This window comes from Symphalangus syndactylus, chromosome 18, assembly GCF_028878055.3.
Source record: "Symphalangus syndactylus isolate Jambi chromosome 18, NHGRI_mSymSyn1-v2.1_pri, whole genome shotgun sequence".
Classification (NCBI taxonomy): domain Eukaryota; kingdom Metazoa; phylum Chordata; class Mammalia; order Primates; family Hylobatidae; genus Symphalangus; species Symphalangus syndactylus.
The window spans coordinates 11,202,805-11,223,758 of record NC_072440.2 but is presented as its reverse complement, the minus strand read 5'-3'; the positions used below and the strand labels follow the sequence as shown (position 1 = coordinate 11,223,758).

Genomic DNA, 20,954 nt, shown 5'->3' with positions numbered 1-20,954 from the left:
CTTATTCACTCAGTTACTCATTCACTCATTCACTCCTTTACTCATTCACTCATTCATTCACTCATTTATTCACTCACTTATTCAATCATTTACTCATTCACCCACTCATCACTCACTCATTGATTAACTCACTCATTCACTCACTTATTCAGTCATTTACTCATTCACTCATTCATCACTCATTCATTAACTCACTTATTCACTCATTCACTTATTCAGTCATTTACTCATTCACCCACTCATCACTCACTCATCACTCATTCATTAACTCATTTATTCGCTCACTTATTCAATCATTTGCTCATTCACCCACTCATCACTCACCACTCATTAACTCACTTATTCACTCAGTTACTCATTCACTCATTCACTCCTTTACTCATTCACTCATTCATTCACTCATTTATTCACTCACTTATTCAATCATTTACTCATTCACCCACTCATCACTCACTCATTGATTAACTCACTCATTCACTCACTTATTCAGTCATTTACTCATTCACTCATTCATCACTCATTCATTAACTCACTTATTCACTCATTCACTTATTCAGTCATTTACTCATTCACCCACTCATCACTCACTCATCACTCATTCATTAACTCATTTATTCACTCACTTATTCAATCATTTGCTCATTCACCCACTCATCACTCACCACTCATTAACTCACTTATTCACTCAGTTACTCATTCACTCATTCACTCCTTTACTCATTCACTCATTCATTCACTCATTCAGTCACTCATTCACTCAATCACTCATTCACTCCTTGACTCCTTTACTCATTCACTCTTTCATTCACTTATTCACACATTCAATCATTCACTGATTCACTCAGTCACTGATTCACCCACTCAGTCACTGATTCACCCACTCAGTCACTGATTCACCCACTCACCCACTTATTGACACACTCGGTCATTTACTCATTCACTCACTCACTCACTCACTCACTGAGTCACTCGGTCACTCAATCACTCAGTCATTCATTCACCCTCTCATTCATCTACTCTCTCTTTCACTCATTCATTCACTCAGTCACTCAGCCACTCATTTAGTCACTCACTCATTCACTCTCTCATGCACTCACGCGATCCTTCCTTCATCTGCCGTTTGCCAGTCATTCATGAAGTGCAGCCCATGCTGGGCTTGGGGACAGGAAGGAGCCGGCCCACGGGGCATCTGGGAGGAGCTTGCTGCACTCTTTGGTTTGTGTCCACATCAAAGAGGAAAAGCAAGTCTGGCCCAAAGCAGGGTCCTAGGGAGCCATTTTCCTAGGTAAGGGGGATGCTCTGCCCTGGTCAGGGAGGTGCATGGGCAGCGGCCCCTACTCCACCATCCTGCCCGGGCTGTTCTGGGCCTGGGGCCTGGGGACGGAGAACGCAGAGCATAGCCGGCCTTGTTCCCGGTGTGACCTGATGCATGCAAACAGAGCTCCATGCACCTAGCACTGGCTGGGGCCAGAGAGCAGGGCCAGCCTGTCCCAAGCCAGCCAGGGCTGGGCCTGAGAGGTTGATTTGTGCTCGGGCAGCACAGTGGGCAGGCGTAGCTGGTGGAGGGCACAGCTGTGAGAAGCAGAGGCCATGGGCCTGGGGGCAGGCGGGCCCTGAGGCTGGTAGGGGCCTGGGAGGAGGTGGGGCTTGCCAGTCTTCTTAGGGCAAGCGCAGGCTGACCTCCAGCCACTCTGCCTTCCTGGCCACCTCTAGCAACCGTCTCCCAGTCCCTACCCAGGGGGCCCAGAACCTTCCAGCAGCAGCTCCTCCTCCGTGAGGGTGTCTGTCTTCCCAGGTGTCACTGCGCAGTGCATTTCAGTGGCTCTTGAGCAGCCCCTGCGTTTCTGTCTTGAGCCCTCCATCCCAGCTAAGGGGCGCAGAGTCCCACCAGCACTCCCCCTTTCCTGGGCATTGCACCCATGCTCAGTCCTGGCCTGGTTCCTCCTGTGTCTGCAGGGCACATTCCCAGGCCTCTGCAGGTGCAGCCTGGGGACCTGAGAGAGAAGGAAGGGGTTTTTTTCATTCAGTGCGCCTGAGGAGCAAGTGCAGGGAGCTGAGCCGCAGACGCTCCGGCTTGGGTCCTGGGGGGCTGAGCAGCCTAATCATTGTCATCACAGCCATTGTTGCTTTTTTATTTGTGTTATTGTCTCTTCTCCACCTGCTTCTGTCAGATTTCACAGGCAGCTCTTGGCACACTTGGCCCAGGCAGAGCTTGGGAGGAGCTGTGGGTCCCTGGCGCCTCCCTCCTCCCGCCCAGCCACCCATGCACTTCCTGTAGGCCCTGCCCACGTTTGCAGGTCCACAGGCAGTGGCCAGACGGCCAGGCCGCAGGCAGGTGCTCCTGGCAGTGGTGGGAGCCAGCTGAAGATTCCGGAAGGGCCATGGGAGGGGCTGGCCAGTGGGGACACAGGGAGGCATTGCCGTCAGCTGGCCAGATCGCTTCAGTTGATGTTTTCCTGAGATCATTGACTTTGCTATAGCAACACTAACATTATATTTCACAACTATGTGAGTGAGGGCAGCCTGGGCCGGACGCTGGCTGTGCCGTGGGGGAACCGGGTTTCCATGATCTCTGCACACACACACATGTAATTTCTTCTGTTGAAGTCAGACTGTGATGGAGGAGTTGATCCTGGGATTTGATAACAAACTTGATTTCACTGTAACTTAAATACTGAGACTATGATACTCCATCAGATCTTAAAGAGCGCATTTTCTGAGTTTTTAATCCTCATACTAAGCGTCTGTATGATCAGGGATAAGACTAAACATGAGTCACTTAATGTATGAGTGGGAGCAGAGCTACCTGTGTGGATCACTGCGACGTGGGGATCAGGTCGTCTTTTGTGGGGAGAGAGGCTCCCTGGAAATTCCTGTTCCGGCCTTGATGGTGCCCCCATTCGTGGCAGGGCCCTGCTGCCTCCGAACCCCAGGAGCCCCCAGGGCTGCTGCTGTGGAGCCTGGAGACGGCTGGGCCTGAGGCCTGCAGCTTGGGGTAGAGCTAGTATGGGTGTGGGCTGGTGCCCTGGCTGAGCAGGAGTCTGGCATCCTCTTCCAGGAGTGACAGGATGGGGCAGCTGTGCCCAAGGAGGACAGCCTCGGTGTAGGGCGGGGTATAGTCCAGCTGGATGGGACAGGTGCAGGGCCCTGGGAGGCTGAGGCCAGGGCTCTGGACCCTCCTGCCCCTGCCCCACGGTGTGGGCAGTAGGGGCCAAGCGAGCAAAGCCGGGGTTGCCAGATGATGTGCCTGGACAGCTGCAGGAGTCCTGGCTGGGGGCTTCCAGGAGAGTGGAAGGGGAGGTGTCTGCAGGTGAGCAGCCTTTCCGAGGCACTAGCTCTGCCCCAACACCTGCTTTGTCAGGGCACAGACACCTGTATGGTGGACAGGGCTGGGGATGCCTGTGGGGGCCTCTGAACAGGGCCATGGCTCCTGGTGCGTGCCTGTGTGTAAGGATCTGTGTGTATGCCTGTACCTCACTCTAAATGAGTGTGGCATAGGGGTGCGTGTGTGCCTGTGAGGAGTGTGAGCTCATGGTGGCATGTGCACACATGTGTGCGTGTGCATATGTGCGGTGCCCGTGCATCCCAGGCGGCCCGTGGCAGGAAGCCTGGTGTGGCTGGTCTCTGCCCCGGAGCTCTCATGTCTCGGCTTGAGAGCGGTTCCTGCTGACGCCTCCTCGCCTGTCTGCCCTCCTCACCTCGTCTCTTGGCCTCGATCCACACTGGCTGGCTAGTTTCACCCATAATAAAAGCAGTAATAATAGTAACCTCCTAATTGATGTGCGGAGCCAGCATCAACGGCAGCAAAGTGCTTTTACCCCTGTGATCGTGAGGCAGCCTCACCAGCCTGAGCTCTGCCGTTATCCCCGCTGGTCTCGCATCTGTAATGAAATCCTGCACCCTCGCTCAGGTGTGTGGTGTGTGTGTTTCAGGTGTGTGCACGTGTGTGTGCATGTGTGGGGCATGTGGTGTGTCTGGGACGAGGCAGAGTAGAACTCACAGCCTCTGTCCAGCCCAAGGCATCGATGTCCCCAACGCCTTCCCAGCCACTCCCGCCCGCCGAGCGCAGCTGAGCCGTTTCGCACACCCGTGGAAACTCTCCCTGAGGCCTTTCTCCTTCCGCTTTATGAATAAGTCTTCTCCTTGTGTAAAGCCTGGAAAGCAGAGCCAAGCACAGATTTGGGACCTGGGATCCTGAGGTTGTCCTGCCTGGGGTCACTGCAGAGGGAGTCTTGTCCTGCTAAACTGACAAGACAGTCGCTGAGGACACAGTGCAAGGGGCGGCCAGGGTATTAGAAACCGCCCACCTCGAGATTCTCAGTGTCGAAGATCACTCACCTGCGGGTGTCGGGGACTCAGCACACAGGTGTGTCCTGTCACCATGCCCTGGCAGTGCCAGTCCAGTTGCTGGCGTTGCTCACACCTTCTTCCTTGAGAGCCACTCCTACAAGGCGAATGACTGGTCACAGGGTACACGTGTCTTAGACCCCTGACACTAAGACCCGGGCCACCACACACAGGCAATACCCCTCCCCCGACACTGAGCCCTGGGTCACCGCACACAGGCGACACGCCCCCCACACTAAGTCCTGGGTCACCACACACAGGCAACCCCCATGCCCCGACACTAAGCCCTGGGCCACCACACACAGGCAGCAGCACCCCCGCCCCCGCCCCTGACAATAAGCCCTGGGACACCACATGCAGGCGGGACCCTGACACTAAGCTCTGGTCACTGCACACAGGCAGAATCCCCCCCCCGCCGACACTAAGTCCTGGGTCACCACACACAGGCGGCACCCCCCGCCGACACTAAGCCTTGGGACACCACACACAGGCGGGACCCCCCGACACTAAGCCCAGCTCTTCTCCTGGCCTCACTTCCTCCCAGGCCCCAGCTCAGAGATGGTGCCCATGCAGGTGGGCAGGACAGGCTGAGGATACCCCATTGCCCCGCCCATCACTTGGACACAGGCTGGTCTGTGAGCACTCCCTACGGGAACTCTGGGCGGCCCTACGGCACCTCCTTTTCTCCCTGTTGGGGACCTGCCCCTGGGCCCTACCTTCCCAGTGGCACTGTGGGTTACCTCGGGCCGCCCCCTGCCCTCAGGCCTGCCGGGCCCCTCAGCTACACCTTGTTTTTGGTCTGACCAAGCTCAGAGCTGACACTCGTGATTGGTAAATGCTACCCTCTTGGTCTGTGCCTGTCAAAGTCATTTTGGATCTTCATCCTGTCATCCATCACATCAGACATCCTCCCAGATCTGTGTCACAGCCTGGCAGGGTCACACGGTTTGTGGGTCTGCACCCCACGGGTGGCAGGAGCTGCTGCGGAGGGCCCAGGCTGAGCTCCAGACACCCTGAGGGCCTGCTTCCCACCAGGGAGACCCCAGCCCTGGCCCCTGAGTGACTCCCTTTGTCACACGTCCTGGAGCCTGGGCCTGATCTATGCCCACCTGAAGCCACACCCAAGTGCCCCCGTTGCCCCACCAGCCCCCACCTAGCACCTGGAAGAAGGGGGCACCGCTTGTCTCCCTGGGTCCAGCCGTCTCCCCTGTCAAAACTTGGCTCACTCATAAAAACAGTGGCTGGACTTGGACCCGTACCCACCTCTACTCAGTCCACAGCGTCCTTCCCGCCATCACCTGCCGGGGTCCTGGAGAGCCAGCGGTCCCCAGGGTCTGGGAAGGGCTCTGGGAGTTTTGCTGGACAGATACTTTCTCCATTGCTCTTCCCCTCATCCACAGGTCCCAAATCGTGATCCCCCTAGGCCTGTGGCATCAGCTCTGTGAGCTGTTTCTTTGAAGTCTGTAGGAACCCAGGTGATGATGGTGCTAGCCTGGGTGGGTTGCGGAGGGCTTGCTGCGGCCCCTGAACCCAGTCCAGCCCCTGCCTCGCTGTGCCAGTGCAGCAAATGGGGCTGGCACTGGGCTCTTGGGCTCTGCAGGCCTCAGACTCCCAGAGGCCACCAGACCACTCCTCAGTTCCTGCCCTGGGACAGTGGAGGCTCGGTCTGGCCCTCAGCAGGGCTTCCAGGCAGGTCTACCATGCAGCTCTGCCGGAGGGTGGAGGGTCCCACGCTGTGTGGGAGCTCAGAGCTGGCGTCTGAGTGGGCATGGGGGCATGCCGGCACCCGCCACCCCCTGCATGCTGATGAGGGACGTGAATGGGCCCACGGCCTGCGGAGGCCCCTCCAGCCTGCACGCCCAGCACAGACACAGCCTGGGCTCCCTTGGCAACCAAGGCTGGCTTATCTCAGCTGTCACGTGGGGTGTGCTTCTAAGGGGGGGCTTCCCCTGGGACGTGGTCTCCCTTTTTGGCTCAGACACAGCTGGGTGGGCAGGGCAGGGCAGGGCAGGCCTGGGCTATGGGTGATGAGAGGCGTTTACCCCGGGGATTTCTTGCAGAGGCTGGGCGGGGGCTCCTAAGTGTGCAGGCTCCCCTAGCCACATGGCTCACAGACGGTGCCCGGCTCACACCTGGCTCTGCCTGTCAGGGGTCTTCTCTGTATGGCACAGAGCTAGGCTGCCTCCCTAATTCAGAGGCCAGGGGACGAGCTGAGAAGTGAGTCGTCTGCCCAGGCTCCCCAGTTGGAGAGGTGTTGGTGGGGGTCTGCCCTATGGGACAGCTTCTGCCTGAAGCTGAGGCCATGGTGGCACCATGGCCCCCCTACCGGGGCAGTGGGAACAGTGGCCTGTGGTCTCTGGTGGTTCCCTGCTGCCTTAGAATTCCAAGTGGCCACATTCTTTCCACAGAAGGGGGTCTCTGTGAAATGATGTGTGACAAACACCACATATGCACCCCGACAGAAGGTCAAGTCTGGGGATGTGTTCGGGGAGGGGCTGGTCCTGGGGGCTGGGGGGGTGGATTCTTTCTTTTTTAAAATCTCTCTCTCCGACTTCTGATTTTTGCCACACGATGATGTCACTGCCTTTCTAAGAAAACTCCCCCAAAGGCAGCTTTGTTCTTTTCCATTCTGATGGTGGCTGCCCCTCCCCCCTGCACACCCACCCCTCGCACACCACGCCCTCCCCTTCCCCCTGCACGCCCTCCCCTCCACCCCACACGCCCTCCCCTCCACCCCACACGCCCTCCCCTCCCCACCACACACCCTCCCCTCCCCCCACACGCCCTCCCCCCACCCCACACGCCCTCCCCTCCATCCCACACACTCTCCCCTCGCACATGACGCCCTCCCCTCCCCCCTGCACACCCTCCCCTCACGATGCCCTCCCCTCGCACACGCGTGTGCACACGGCCTTGCTAACTGGGAGTCCTCGGCAAGCCCCCGGTCCAGGCCAACCCAGCGGAAAGTCGGTGGGGGGTCCTGCAAGGTCCCATGTTCTCTCAGCGGAGACCACTCCCCGAGCACTCTGCCTGGGCCTTGTGGGAGTTGGCGCTGGAGAAGGAATTGTGATTACTTGCTTTATTTTTGAATGTTTTTCCTTCTGGTGTTAAAAGCAATGCAAACTCCTTATTTAAAAACAAAAAAAGATGAGAGAAAAGAAAGAAACACCATCCCCTGTCTCCAAGAAAAGGCCGGCACCGTGGGTGGGCCAGCAGCACGCTGAGGGGGGCAGCCTGGTGGAGGGGCCTGCGCTTTGCTGAGGGTGCCAAGCCCTGTGGGGAGGCCTCGCCACTGTCTCAGCCCTGCCAGAGCCCCAGGGGGCCCCAGAACCTCCCAAATGGCCTCCTTCCGGAAGCTGGGCAGGTGCAAAGGGGCGGCCCAGGGGCCCGGGTTTACCCTGTACCTCCAGACAGCAGGGACACCTCCAGGCTATCACGCCCCACAGGCAACCCTGGTGCGGCCTCCGCAGCTCCTGACTCCTGGTGGGCCCGCCCTCCCTTCTGAACCCCCGTTCTGAGAATGAGGCGATTTTAGAGCTCGTGAGTGGAGGGGCGGTCAGCACTGGATGGCAGCCAAGCATCACCCAGCACTCGGAGCTGGACCCCTGAGGACCCTGTCCCTGCAGCCTGGAGACAGGCGGGCCTGGACCCCTCCCCAGAGGCCTCGCAGTGGGCAGAGATTGGGGTGTGTGTGGGCGTACGTGCCGTGTGTGTGACTGTGTGGTCTGTGTGTGTGGAGTATGTGCTGTGTGGTCTGCGTGGTCTTTCTGTGTGGTATATGCTGACTCGTGTGTGGGTCGTGTGTGGGCACATGTGTGTTTGGTCAGTGTGTGGTATGTACATTCATGTGTGGGGGGTGTGTTTGGTCTGTGTGTGCACGTGTGTGGTGTGTGTGCATGCACACGTGTGTGCGAGTCCTGTGTGGTATGAGGGGGAACAGCTGTGGGAGAGCCAGGGAGCTCCACTCTAGAGCTCCAGCCACCCTGGCACTTGGCTGCCCTGGCCCTGTCAGTAGTCCCAGAAGGAGGTTTGGGGGCCGCTCAGGTATTGGGCTGGGTGTTCTCATTTGGAGAATGGGACCCTGGGGTTGGGGTGAGTCCTGGGCCAGCCCCGGCCTGGCAGAGCCCATCCCTGCCTTTGCATCTGCTGCAGGCTCCAGGCATCCACCTGCTGGGGCTGAGCTGAGGGTCGCGACAGCCCAGAAAGGCTGAGAGGCACTGCAGCCCGGCTGCCATGCAGATCTCAGATGCTGGCCTCCAGCACCATGGGAGAAGAACGTGTACTGTTCAGGCTGCCCGGTGCGCGGCTCGCTGTGGCGATCCGTTACGCAGGAAGCTCCTGCATGGCCCTGACGCCTCCTCTAGGAAGCCTCCCAGTGGCTGCAGGGCAGAGGTGTAGGGGTGGCCTTGTTTCGGGGCTCAGCACCGTCTCGTCCACAGAATTTGGTTGGAATTGCGTACCTGAGGGCTGAGAGTGTTTGGTTGGCCATGGCTGGTTTGGGGGCCACCTGGGTGAGGGTGACCTGGGATTGGAGACCCTCCAGTGCACTTTGGTGTGGCCCTGCCCAGTGCGTGGCACTTGCGCCCCTTACAGAGGAGGAGGCCAGCTAGGAGGGACAGCGACTTGCCCGGGGGGCTGGCCATGCCAAAGCCCTGCCCGGTCAGGCAGTGCCTGAGGGGTGGGCTGTGTGGTTGGTGGCTTAGTGACCAGGCTCAGGGGCAGGGCGAGCAGGCTTTCTCAGGCTCAGCGGCACCTCCAGCACTGCTGTGGCCATCTCCCCACGGCACCAGCTACTGTGGGTGGATGACTCCAGAGCTGCCCCATCCTGGGCCCTGCCCCAAGGAGGCAGCTGGCCCTGGGGTGGCCTGGACACCGTGAGTCTCTGCTGCAACTGATGTCAGAGGGAAGGGTCTGGGGTCAAGGTGGTGGCAATGCAGCCTGGAATAGTGGAGTGGCCCAGAGCCAACCTGCAGAGCTTGACACAGCAGCTGGGGACCATCCTCAGATCATAGTGACTTTCCTTCTGTGTAAATCACAACGTAAGAACGTGTGTTTGGGACCCGCCCAGATGCATGTTACCCCACAGCATGGCTTTGACGCAGTAACCGCTGTTATCCGGAGAGAAGCAGCACCTCATCCTCCTGGATGCTCTTTCCCCGTGGTATTTATTCATCCACTTCTTCACTTGCTCATTTGGTGTCGCCCTTTTCTGGGAGCAGTGTGTGATTTTGTGTGCAATTCGGTAGTGCGAGTCCAAGTTCCCACCCCACAGCCTTCAGGGAGGTGGCCCTGATCGGGGGACGAGGGTTTTGCTCATCGTGGGAGGGGCTTGGTGGTGGGGTTGGTTCACAGTCCCAGGGGAGGCCCCTGCTGCCCCAGCATCCTTCCTGTGAAGTCGTGCCACCCCCTCCCCGCAGCCATGCACCTGCCATGACTCAGCAGGCCCCTACGCACTGGGCTCTGCAGCCAGGCCTGGGCCACTTTGGACAGCTCCATGCCCTGCACCATGGGCAGAAGGGGCTGGGGCAGGCCGGTCTGGTGCCCACTAGAGTCGTCCCGTGCCTCCTGGTCACAGTCAGACACGGGCACTCCCCAGGGTTGAGGACAGCCTGACCCATGTTGGGTGTTGGGGTGAGAGAGCTGGGGGGCCCCTCCAAGTTCCTCCAAGCCACACCCTGCCAGCACATGTGATGTCTGCCCTGGCCAGGGTGCTGAGCTGGGGGACCCAGAGGTGACAGGTGACAAGGCAGGTGCCAGAGGAGGGGCCGTCTAAGGTTATCATAGGAGAAAAAGTGGGATGGATAAGGAAGGGCACCCAGGCTGGAGAAACGGCTGCTGGGGAGCGCCCAGGCATTGCCTGCAGGTTTCTCTCTGCAAGGGTGGGATAGCCACCCTTCATCCCTCATGCACCCACCACGGCTTTCCTCAGAGTCACCTCCCTGCCACCCTGTTGTCCTGAGTCCCCCAGGCAGCCCCCAGACTCTCTGCTGATCCCCACAGGCTGGGAGCCCTGAGTCCGCGCATCTCTGATGCTGCCGCCATCTCCCACAGGTGGAAGGGGCCCCTGGGGAGGACACCACATTCTTTTCTAACCGCAGTGGCCCCAGGGCCCTGCACAGAGGAGGGCTTGCAGCAGGCGTTCATTACCTACTCAGATGAAGGAGTGAGGCAGCCAATGAGTGGACATCCAGGTGGCTCCAGGGAGCAGGTGCCCATGTGGAGCTGGATGGCAGGGGACCTGGCACTCACAGTTCAGGGTGGATTTGGGCAGCACTGGCTGAGGGACAAGCTCCATCCTGCCCTGGGGGTGCTGGGTTTTCATCTTCACCTGGAGCATGGGCACTCTGTTTGTCAGCGTTAATATTTGGCTGTGGTTGGTGGTGGCCATGCCGCGTTTTACCAGCAGAGTGGCGTCTTAAATTCTATGGGTTTATTTGCAGGGTAGAACTTCCTGGCTTTTCACCTTCCTGCACCTGAGGTGCCTGGGCTGTCGGCCCCTTGCAGAGACAGCCTTCTTCTTGGAATTTAGGGAATGTGGAGGGGGCAGCGAGGAAAGCCAGGAAAATTATTTATGTTGGCACCTTTGGAAGAAATGTGTCCCTTCTCTGTACCACAGGTGATCCCAGAGCCTGACTGCCCCCAGGGTCCTTCCTGCTTCCCTTCTGCCCTGTGGGGTATCTGTAACACGGGGAGCAGAGGTGGTGTGACAAGGGAGATCGGGGATGCAGGGTGCTCCTGTGGGAGCCTGTCCACGACACCCGTGGGTGGTGGATATCTGCACAGCACATCCATGAAGCTTGTGTGTACCTGTGTCTGCATGGGCATGTGCACCCCTGGGGAGCACGTCCCCATGTGCTGCTGGTGAGCCTGAGCCCCCTGGCCTTAGTGTGCTCACACCTGGGTGCCACCCATGTAAACCTGCGTGCCTGTGGCTCACTCCAGGGGTGTGGTGTGTGCACATCTGTGCCTTGTGTGCGGCCATGTGTGCACACATGTACATGCACATACATGTGTGGGCGGCGCTGTGCCGTGGGAGGGCAGAGGAAATCCTGAACCCTTTGGCATCGATGCACACAGTGGTGCCCGCCTGCTCGTGCCTCTGTACCCAGGTGGGAATGGCAGTTCCTCCCTGGCAGCATGGCTGGTTCCACACAACTTTTGACAAGCCTGAGAGGGGGTCTGACCTGTTTTCTGGCTCCAAAGTGCCACGCCCTGGGGCCAGTGTGCTGGAGCTTGGGGATGGAGACCAAGCACTGTGCCTCGTACAGCCCGGCTTCCCTCCAGCAGGCGCCTGATTGTGTGCAGGGGAGCCAGCTCCTTCCTCGTGATCTGAGCCTTTCATTTCCGGGCGTGACAAAGATGGGGCTGGGTTTAATTTCCTGTCTGCCAAGGCAGCACCCACCGCCTGAACACCGGGCTGTGCACAGGGTGGAGGTCACTGTCTTGACCCAGCTCTGGCTTCCATCGAGCACTCCTTGCTGGCAGCCTTCGAGGTGCTTTCGGACGCTCCCTCTGAGTGAAGCGGTCTCCCTGCCCTGTGGCCTGGCTGCCGGGGGCCCCTCTGTGGGTGGGCTCTGGGTGGGCTCTGGCTGTGGGGTGTCTGTAACGTGTGGCCGCTCAGTCGTTTCTGCTCCTCTCTGCAGGTCAGCTGGCCGCCGGCACCTGTGAGATTGTGACCTTGGACCGGGACAGCAGCCAGCCTCGGAGGACGATCGCCCGGCAGACCGCCCGCTGTGCGTGTAGAAAGGGGCAGATCGCCGGCACCACGAGAGCCCGGCCCGCCTGTGTGGACGGTAAGCACCCGCGGCCCCGGGACCCCTCCGGGTGCTGAGCGCGGCATCACCAAGGGTGCCTCTTCCCTGACGCGGCCCCTTATCCGAAGGTCCCGTAGGCCCCAGCGCATCCTTGGGTCAGGCCCCTGGCCGTTGGCACAGCTGCTCCCATGGATGGTGTGAGCTTGTGGCTTGGGGACTGGCTGGGGTGCAGTCTCCAGTTCCTGGGGGGGTGGTCAGGGAGATGCCGGCGCCCTGCCTTACTTGCCTGTGTGTGGGGGTCTCTGCCCGAGGCTGTGGTTCTTTGGTGTTGCCTCTGGGAGAGGAGAAGGACAGCCGAGGGGTCATCCGCAGGATGGTCCCCTGGGTGCCGTTCCATCGTCTGCGTGTGGTCTGGCCGAGGCTGCCAGCGGGACCTGGCTCCTTGTCTCTGGGTCTGGCCAGTTCAGGGCACTCTCATGCGTAGACTCGGGAGGCCACAGCTCCGGCCCCCGTGGGTTCTGGGCACATGCAGATGAGCACCTGCTGTCAGCTGGCGGTGACCCCCGGCCCCTAGAAGTCAAGCTGCTGACAAGCTGTGCCGTGGCTGAGGGATGAGAGTGTTGCTGAGTCAACACTTGGAAAGGGCACCTGCTATGAGGTGACACGGGGTGTAAGGGGCTGTCCCGGCTTCTGGTGGGAGGCTGTCCGCTGGTCGGGAACTCTGCTGTGCCTATGCTGTGCCTGACTGTGGGGAGAGAGTAGGCTTGACTAAGGCCACTGGAGACCAGCTAAGTTCAGGAGACAGCATGAGACCTGGGAACCCCACAGCCGGGACCTCCCCAAGGCCCAGTGTGTCCCGGGGAGGCGTCTGGTGTCAACACCAGCCAAAGGTCACAGGTGGGCATGTAGGGCCAGCATTAAATCCAGGCTGCCCCCCTCCCTTGTGACCAGAGTGGGTAGGGAGACCCCTCCCTGAGGCAGACATGGGGGCTGCTGTGGGCCTAGCCAGCAGCCGTGTGCCAGTCCAGGCAGCCTTGGGGTGAAAGACCCCACACAGGGGTATTGGATGCCTTGGTTCAAGGTGCAGCAGCTTGACCACAGCCCAAGAGAGAGTGCAGGGTGGGTGAGATGCGGAGTCCCCTCTGTGGGGTCCTTGAGGCCACTCCGTGGCGGGGAGAGAAACCAGCATCCTGAGTGACGGGCGTAGACTTGGGCTGCTGTGGGGTTGCCCTCAAGCTGCGGCCTGGTAGGGGCAGAGGCCCTGCAAAGCCAGAAGAAGACAGGGACGGGCTGGGCAGGTGGAGTAGGGCCGAGAATATGTAGGGGTATTTCTGGCCGGTGGTGGCCCCTCCAGTCCTTGGTGGACTTCAAGGCAGCTATATCCATGGCATCCTGCACTGAAACATGGGTGCGAGCATCTCAGGCCCGGTGCAGTGCTCACTGGCCTTCCGGGGACGCGGTGCAGGGACCTGTGGAGATGTGTCCCAGGCTCAGCTGGCCCACCCCATGGAGGGCAGGCCCCTGCCAGGCCTCCCAGGGCTGGATTTGGAGTCCGGGTTTTCTGACCCTGGTCAAGGGTCCTTTCCTCCCCCACTCCCCCTGTGGGGGCCCCGGATGCCCAACTTCGGATCCCACCTCCTCTGCCCAGGAGCCTGACGTGGGCAGCCTTGCCCGTGTGCTGTGATTGAGAACACGGGGTCAGGGATAGAGCCTGTTGCTGCGTGGGTGCTGGTGAAGTTCCATGGAGAAGGGATGGGGCGCACAGAGACAGGGCCAAGGCATCCTGAGCACTCCACGGAAGGAGGCAGCTGCAGTAGGAAAAAGAATGCTTGTATCGGCCAGGCGCAGTAGCTCACGCCTGTAATCCCAGTATTATGGGAGGCTGAGGCCGGTGGATCACGAGGTCAGGAGTTCAAGACCAGCCTGGTCAAGATGGTGAAACCCCGTCTCTACTAAAAATACAAAATTAGCCGGGCGTGGTGGCGTGCACCTGTAATCCCAGCTTCACGGGAGACCAAGGCAGAGAATTGCTTGAACCCGGGAGGCGGAGATTGCAGTGAGCTGAGATCACGCCACTGCACTCCAGCCTGGGCGACAGAGCAAGACTCCATCTCAAAAAAAAAAAAAAAAAAAAAAAAAAAAGAATGCCGGTGTCACCGGGAGAAAGGTGTTCTAATAGGCCAAATCCTTGATCCTCCAAGGCCAGGTAGACCCCTCTAGGCGTTCTCAGCAGAGTCAGGGCATGGTCAGGAGGATGAGGGCTGACGGAATCACTGAGCTCCTCCGTGTGTCTCATTGATGAGCGTGTCCTAAGACTGTGCAGGAACAGGCCAGGCCGTGAGTCTGCCCCAGGGCCCACTACCTGGACCCCTAACCCCTGAGGCCTTTACAGGAAGGGAAGAAGGGGAAGGAGCCACGGGCTCTTGGCTGAAGGGAGCATGCCTTGCCCAGGCCTCCGTCCGTGCAGTTCTCCTGGCCGCAGATGCCCTGTGCACCTGGGGGTTGCGTGCACTGCTCAGGTGGGATGCCCAGGAAGAACCGTGGGCCAGGCAGCCTTCCAGCTGAGCCACCTGGCTGTCTTCCCTACACCCAGCAGCCGTATACCACCGGCCCTCCGGCCACCAGCCCTGAGGGTTTCTGGGAAGCTCTTTGGCACTTGGGAGGGGGAGTGTGGCACGAGAGGCTGAGCTTGCTGCAGTGGGCTGGAGGAGAGGGGAGCCATCAGAGGCTTCTGGTGCATTTTGAGGACCTGGGACATGGAGGAGCAGGCCACTGGAGCCTTGTTTTTGTCCTTATTAAAAACATCTATCAATTTGCATCTGTAGAAGGCATCTGATTAAACACCAGGTATGCAGAGCCTCAGGGCTGCTCTGTGGCTCTCAGGCCTCGGTTCTACAGAGCTGGATCCTGGGGCGAGCTGAGGCAGAGGCACAGCAGCCTTCTTCCCGGGGAAGGGGACTGCTTCTCCCACAGCCACCGCCCTCCTGGCTGCCTGTATCTGGAGCCACTGGAACACATGGTGGCCGAGGCGCCTTCTCAGGGACACTGATGCCTCCCAAGACTGGGGATGGGGGAAGCGGTGCCCTACACGGCCAAGGAGTCCACGGCCAGGCCGTCCTTTCTTCTCATTACTTCCGCCTGCCTATGGGGAGAGTTGGGGTCAAAATTGATTACTAATTGAACCTGGGTCTGCTCATCTGAAACCGCATTCGCTTTCCTCTCACCAGGAGCCTCCTGGTGCCTCAGGAGCTGGGTCCCAGAGACCTAAATTAAAACCATACCATTTTCAAGGGAGGCCAAACAAATTAGTTAGCTTAGTTAGCTTTGCTTCTTTTTGCACAGTGGGCATTTTCTAGGCTGCCATCTAATTTAATTTTTGCTTTTCTATTTTCTTGCTCTGCGTGCATAATAAGTTTCCTCGCATGTGAATTGTGTTTGCCAAAGAGAAAACTTGTGCTGTGTTGGGCCGGGTTGGAATTGAGTGTGAGTAGGGTTGAAATTGGGGAGGCACTTGCTGCCCCTACCATGTTCCGTGACCACAGGCGCCCGGAATGCCGGAGCAAGCCTGACTGTGCTCACTTGTTCATTAGCTGGCTTCTTAATTATTCATACATTTGCTCACTCACTCATCTGTTGAAAGAAGGTGTATACCCATGGCAGCAGTGGAGGTGAATGGGGAAGTCAACTCAAAACACCCAATGCAGAGAGCCATGCGGTGCCGCAGGTGTGGGAATTCAGACTGGGGCCCCAGAGTGCCTTCACTTCTTCCTGCCGGGACCTCAGCAAGGATGCATCCATGAGGGGGCATTTGAATAGGGTATTGAGGGATGAAGAGGAGCTCACCAGAAATGCTTCTCTTTGTGAAAAGAGGGGGCCAGTGGTTAGAGAGGAATTCTAGCCTCCAGCCTCCCCGGCCTTGTCTCTGAGCTAAAGCATTTCTGGGTGAACCACGTCCCTGCCTGCACAGGGCAGGGCTGTGAGCCTGTGTACCTGCATGCGAGATCCAACTTACGGAACCATCAGTGAAAGATTCAAACACAAACCAGCCACTCACTGTGGTGCCTTCCATCCTTACACAGAAATATCAGCCACCGAGCCTCCCCTCCCCCAGGGCTGCCCTCCGAGGCAGGCACCCGGGTGGATGATAGATAACCTGGTGGGCTGGGCAGGCTCTGCTTCTGCTCCTTTCTAGCTGTTTATGCAGACGCTCCAGGTTCCCTTTTCCATCAGCACACACATGCCGGGTCCCACAGCCACCACAGCACGGCACGGAGGACTGAGACCCTATGTCCCGAGTCCGGCGTTCACCCAGCCCTTGCCAGGCGTGCAGCAGATGGCTGTACCTGGCCAGCCTGCCTCGCTGAAGCAAGGTCTTCCTTTATGAAGAGAGGTGCCGTCTCCCACAAGTTGAGTTCTCCTGAAACTCCTTTCCCAGGAAATCAAAGACTGCAGCCCAGTAACGGGGGCAGCAGAGGGTGGTGGCTTGTGAGTGGAACTGCCCCAGAGCCCAGCCAGAGGGGTGAAGGGTGGTAGCCTCAAGTCTTGGGCATGGGTGGGGGCAGTTTTCCCTGGGAGCTTTTGGGGGGTGGTAAGCTGCAGTCATGGCACCACGCAGACCCATTGTCAGGGCCGCAGTGGCCACTGGGAGGTGCAAGACAGGCCGGGCTGACTGACAGGTCTGGGGAGGTTGTGCCCAGGAAGGGGCAGGGCTGGAGGGCCTGGAAGTGGGTGTTGGGTGGAACCTCATATTCCCCAGGCATGAGGTCTTGGAAGCCACCTGGGTCCTGGACTGGGAAAAGAGACAGAAAACAGGCAGGTGGGCACTGCTGGGTTCTGGGCAGAGGTGTGGTGGCCAGAGTCTTTGCTTCTCCGTGGCTGGGAGTTTGAGGCAGGTGTGGGACAGTGGAGGCCTTGCCCACTCTCAGGCAGTGTGGATGGTTGGCAGTAGACGCACAGCCTTAGTCGGGTAGACGCTGAGGCCCTGTGTTTGGCATCTGCGCTTCACGTGTGCTTTAGAGTCCAGGCGTGAAGAAGAAAGGGCACCGCCAGGGGGATCTGTGGTCAGCGTCACCTTCCACCCCACGTCCACAGCCCTGTCCTCATCCTTCAGCAGCAGGTTGCTGCGGGAGGGTGGAGGGTGGCCCGGCCACCTACAGGAGTCTGGAGACGGTCCCTGTCCTTGCTGTGGGGATGGGGACCACACTGATGGCAGGGCCATGGGACCCTGGGCTGTGGGCCCTGGCAGTGACTGCAGGAGCCAGGGTGGGAGGGAAGTCACTTCTCTTGCCTTTCCCCCGTTGTTGACCGTCATCACGCCTAGCTGCTCATGATGCCCTAGCAGTGTGGGGTTCAATTACAGGAGTGCAGGAGCAAAAAGCCTTTCAGTTCCAAGAGGCCGGGCACAGAGCATCGTCTCCACCTTGAGGCGCTAGCGGGGTCCCCAGGGCCAGCTGAAGGCATGTTGTGGCTGGGACTAGGGTGAGGGGGATTTTCCGCCAGGAGAGACGTGAATCACCTGCTCTATTGTACACAAGAGGTTGGGAGTGCCCCAAGGTCCCTAAGATGTGGTGTCTGTGGCCGAGTCAGCCTGCACCTACCAGTGCGTGCTCAGCCTGGCCAGGGGTTGGCCCCAGGTGGCAGCTGGAGAGGCTGTGGCCGGCCCTGCCTGCCCTGTTCATCCCCTCGGCAAGTGGTGGTTGGGATAAGGAAGGCCCTGGTTCCCCACAGTTGTTCATACAACATGGGGACATCCGTTTGACCACGCAGCTCACAGGAGACTGCCTGCTGGCAGTTGGCTATTCATGGGCAGCCCTTCCTGCATTGAGCCCTGACCGCCCTAAGCAGCCTGGCACCCCGCACTGGCCACCCAGTGCCATCCAGGAGGGGGTCTGGGCCCTCACCAAATCACCGAGGCCCTGATCTGAGGAAGGATAATGAAGCTGTTTTTCAGAGGAGCCCAGACCCCCATGTGGAGCACCCGGCTTTGCTCTGGGCTGTTTACTGGGCACCCGCTCCCCTAACAACCTTACTGAGAAAAGGACTCATGGTCCAGGTACCTTCCGGTACATGACGGAGACCAGCTGGGTACCTGCCTGCCTCAGGATGTGCCCTCACCACTGCTTTTAGGGGCATGGACATGTCAGCTTCCTTCTGGTGGCTCAGGGAGATCCCAGCATTTCTGGAGGCTTCCTCAGGCCATGGGCGACTGGGTCCACAGCCGCATCCTCAGCCAGGTTGTGGGTCCTGGCCACCCTGGATCCCTCGTGGCTTGGGGTCCGTGCTTTGTGGCACAGAAGCTGTGGGTGCCGGCGTGGCCCTCTGCTTGGCAGGCACTGCCAGCCACTGCATGATGCGACCGTGGCGGGGCTGTCAGGACACATACATCTCCGCGCAGACTGCTGCCACCTGCGGCCTTTTTGTTATGGAACCACTGCTGGGAGAGGGTGGCGTGTTATAAACGCTTGGCAAGCGGAGAGGCGCCTGGGGGCTGTTGGCGACACTTCCTTCCCCAGCACACCCCTCCGTTCCATTCTGCCTGGATCCAGATGGGGTTGGAGATGCCCTGGGATGCGGGCACCACGTCCCTCAGTTCTGAGCACCATTGGTTTGTGAGGAAGATGGTGGGAAGAGACCCTGCCCCCGGTTCCATAGGACGAGGATGTGAATTCCAGAGGATGCTTCAGTCTGGAGGATGCGGCCGCATCAGGCCCAGCAAATGGGCAGGGCAGGGCAGGTGTGTCTGCTGTTGGAACCACAACTCACAGTGCCCTGGCTAGCCCAGCCCTGGCCAGGGCCACTCTGGTGGAGTTCTTTCAGGGAGGAGCTGACTGCCCAGCCCGACCCGTGGCTGTGGCCTGAGGGTACAATGGCAACTGTGCTAAAGGCCAAGCAGTTTGCTTCATCAGAGTCTAGTTTTACCAGAAGGGAGCAAGCCAGTCCTTCTCCAGCAAGTTACCCAGCAGTTCCTTCCAGATCTTAGTGCGTTTAATTGTTGGAAAACCGCACAGTAGCTGCATGGCTCTCTGACGCCTCCATAGAGAGATGAGATGGTTGGAGCCAGGGTCTTCCGCTACTCAGAACACGAAGTCCCTTGAGTGTCCCCCACTGTGAAGTGCCCCCACTCCCAGCTCCAGGGAGCACAGCTCAGGGTGAAGGAGAGGAGACCCCAGCATTCACGGGCACTACGCGAGTGTCACCAGATGACAGCCGGGTTGGTAGATAAGTTGCTGATTTTTGAGGTGCTGTGGGGATTCTCAGGGTGAGAGCACTCCGGGAGGTGGCTGAGCAAACACGAGTGCCCGAGCCTCTCCGTGTCCAGTCACGTCGGTGCGGCGGCTCTGGAGGGAAAAGGGGGTGGTCTCCTTTCTCTGCTCCCTCCCTTTCACAAGGGAGGCTCTTTCCCAGGGCTGTGACACAGGGCCCCTGTGCTGCCAACCAGGGGAGCCAAAGGGAGGAGGACGCCAGACACCTGGGCTGGACCTGACCCTGGGCAGACCACCGTCCTCCCCTGGGGCTGGGGTGCTGGTGTCCTGGCCCCCTCGAGCTCTTGAAGCCCGCCCATGGAAGGCCCACTGCGTGTGGGATGCATCGTCCATGGGCCTGCAGGGTTTGGAAGGAGCACGCCTGCCCCACTCGTGCCCCTGCCCTGAACCCAGTGTCACGCCTTCCCATGAGGATGGGGACAGCTCATGCCTGCTCCACAAGGCTCCCACTCCATGTGACTCGGGGACAGAGAGCTGCAGGGTCCTGGGCAGTGGGACCCCAGGCTGTGCCACCCAGGCACATCCCATCCCTTGTCCCTGTTGGGCCCCTCTGCCAAGTGCAGGCCTCCTGGCAGTGACTTTCCCATCCTAATCACTCCCAACAAACTTGAGTGGGGTTTTAATTTTTTTTTCGAATTCTGTCACTTTTGAGCTGAATGACTCAAATGACTAATAACTGTTTTGCGTGGAGGAAAAGGAAGGGGAAGGCTGGGAGGAGCCCCTGTGTGAATTTGACCTTGATCCAGTACCCACTCTGCAGCCTCCCAAGCAGAAGGCCCCTGATGGGAGCTGGGACAGATGCAGGGAGAGCAGGGGCAAGCAGGGAGCACCCTCCTTATCCCCACAGCCATTTCAGGAGCACTGAGGGCTGGGAGGAGGGGGCGTGGTGGGGCAGCCTAGGCCTATGGGGTCTGCGGGCCCAGCACTGAGCCAGGCAGAGTGTGGTGGATCTGGTAGTAGCTGGATGCATCAGTGTGGCAACCCAGGAAGGCTTCCTGGAGGAAATGGGCACTGCGTTTAAAGGGGAGGCCACACCCATCTGTCATTGTGTACTGGGCATGGTTATCACCCAAGATGCCCCAGGGTCCTTCAGCAGCAGGCATGAGTGAGGGTCCACTCCACATCCAGCCCTACCCAGACACCCCTGGCTGCTCCTGGAACAAACCGTGTCTGAAGGGGCTGGCAGGATGCAGAGTGGACAGCAGCCCTCACTCTTCTGCAGGAAAAGCTTTTGTGTACTTCAGCCGTTAGAAAAGTGAATGTAAGTACTTGGATATTTCTGTCTTGGTCCATTTTGTGATGATGAGACTGGGTAATTTATAAAGAAAAGAAATTTATTTTACACTGTTCTGGGGGCTGGGAAGTCCAAAATCAAGGCACCAGCGTGTTCAGTTGTGTGGTGAGGGCTGCATTCTCCAGAGAGGCAGAACGCTCCGTCCTCGTGTGGTGGAAGGTGGAAGGTGGAAGGGCAGAAGGGGGCCAAACTCCTGCAGTCACGTCCTTTTATAGCATTATCTCTCCAGGATGGTGGAGCCTTCATGACCTGAACATCAGTCAAAGTGCCCGTCTCCCAACACTGCTGCACTGGGGG

The 20,954-nt window shown here is 59.0% G+C and overlaps 1 protein-coding gene across 4 annotated transcripts in view; it reads left to right on the top strand.

The window, feature by feature from the left end:
• Positions 1-20,954, top strand: part of TAFA5 (TAFA chemokine like family member 5) — a 396,065-nt gene that overhangs the window by 140,472 nt on the left and 234,639 nt on the right. For all 4 annotated transcript variants that reach the window (XR_010116879.1, XM_063622507.1, XM_055251651.2 and 1 more), the window contains exon 2: positions 11,991-12,140. Coding sequence is in view for 3 of the 4 variants with exons in the window: in XM_063622507.1 (XP_063478577.1) it covers positions 11,991-12,140 (150 nt within the window). In the remaining variant the exon portion in view is untranslated. The remainder of the gene's footprint in view (positions 1-11,990; positions 12,141-20,954) is intronic.